The sequence below is a fragment of the Phytophthora parasitica genome (genome assembly GCF_000247585.1).
Source record: "Phytophthora parasitica INRA-310 unplaced genomic scaffold supercont2.188, whole genome shotgun sequence".
Taxonomy (NCBI): domain Eukaryota; phylum Oomycota; class Peronosporomycetes; order Peronosporales; family Peronosporaceae; genus Phytophthora; species Phytophthora nicotianae.
The window spans coordinates 1-1,134 of NW_008649174.1; the positions used below are offsets into that span (position 1 = coordinate 1).

Here is a 1,134-nt window from a genome sequence, read left to right on the forward strand (position 1 = left end):
AACTTCTGCTGTTAGACACGTCCCTCCTACCTTCCGCATCATCTCCTCCATCAGTATTCACACAATCACCTGTAGGATTTCATTCGCGTAGCCCGCGCGCTCGCGACAATTGAGCCTCAGCCTCTGCTGATCTCATCGGATTCGCACTCAACACGCCACTCGAAGGTACAATAGCCAACGCTGCCACACCTACAGTGGTTGGAGTATCGGCTACGCTACTTGTGCGGAGTTCTCTCAATTTCTGACGACAATGTCGTTTATCACGATGATCATCACTAGTTGGCGCTCCGAGAGTCACAGCAGAAGTCGGCGATGTCAAACTATCCAGGCGAACATAAGAAATTTTGAACGGGAGCTTATAATTGATACTCGATTTCCGATTGAGCAGGAACTTCTCCACGTAACTGAATTCCACAGTCCAATCCTCGCTAAACTCCACCGTTCTACACTCCTCAATATTGCCAGTCCTCAAGTCCAACATTCGGTAGCTTATCGTATTCGTAGCATAGCCAAGAAATAGCCATGGCTTGCCTGGGTTCTCTAATTTGTCCTGCCTCAACACACTCCTAGCGGAACAAATAATCTGCTAAGCTTGGATAAGCAGGAGAATGATGGATGGGAATTCACCAAGTTGAGCAAGCAGAAGTGTGTATGGCTACGCAAGGGTGAATACTACTGAAGTTTGTGAAGGCGAATGGCCGTTACCGCTTACGGTCTACCGTAGTCCCTGTGCAGCAAGTGAAAGCCATGACGCGTGAGAACGAGAGAGCTCTGGTTCTATGGCATGCTCGCCTTGGACACCTGAACTATGGAGCCTTGCAGGAAATGGTACGAAACAAGACGGTGGATGGTTTAGAGTTGTCTGGCAGTGTGTGTGCGCCAAGTGACCGATGTTGGACATGCATTCAATCGCGAATGAAGCGGATGTCCTACAAAAACTTGGATACTGCTAGGTCAACTGAGCCTTACCAAAAGTTCATGTCTGACATGTGCTATGTGGGTGTTGCTACCTACAACGGCTATGAACATATCCAGCTTGTAGAGGATGAAGCCACGCGGTACACATGTGGATTTCTCTTAAAGAAGAAACAGGAAGCGTGTGAAGTGGTGATGAAGCATTTTGCTTGGCTTCTG

At 48.2% G+C, this 1,134-nt stretch overlaps 1 protein-coding gene across 1 annotated transcript; it reads right to left on the minus strand.

Annotated features, from left to right (window-relative positions):
- Window positions 1-79: 79 nt before the first annotated feature.
- On the minus strand, window positions 80-481 carry PPTG_24723 (hypothetical protein; the record flags this gene model as incomplete). The annotated part of the gene is made up of 1 exon (XM_008918352.1): window positions 80-481. The coding sequence occupies one exon, from the start codon at window positions 479-481 to the stop codon at window positions 80-82; it is 402 nt and encodes a 133-aa protein (XP_008916600.1).
- Window positions 482-1,134: the final 653 nt, after the last annotated feature.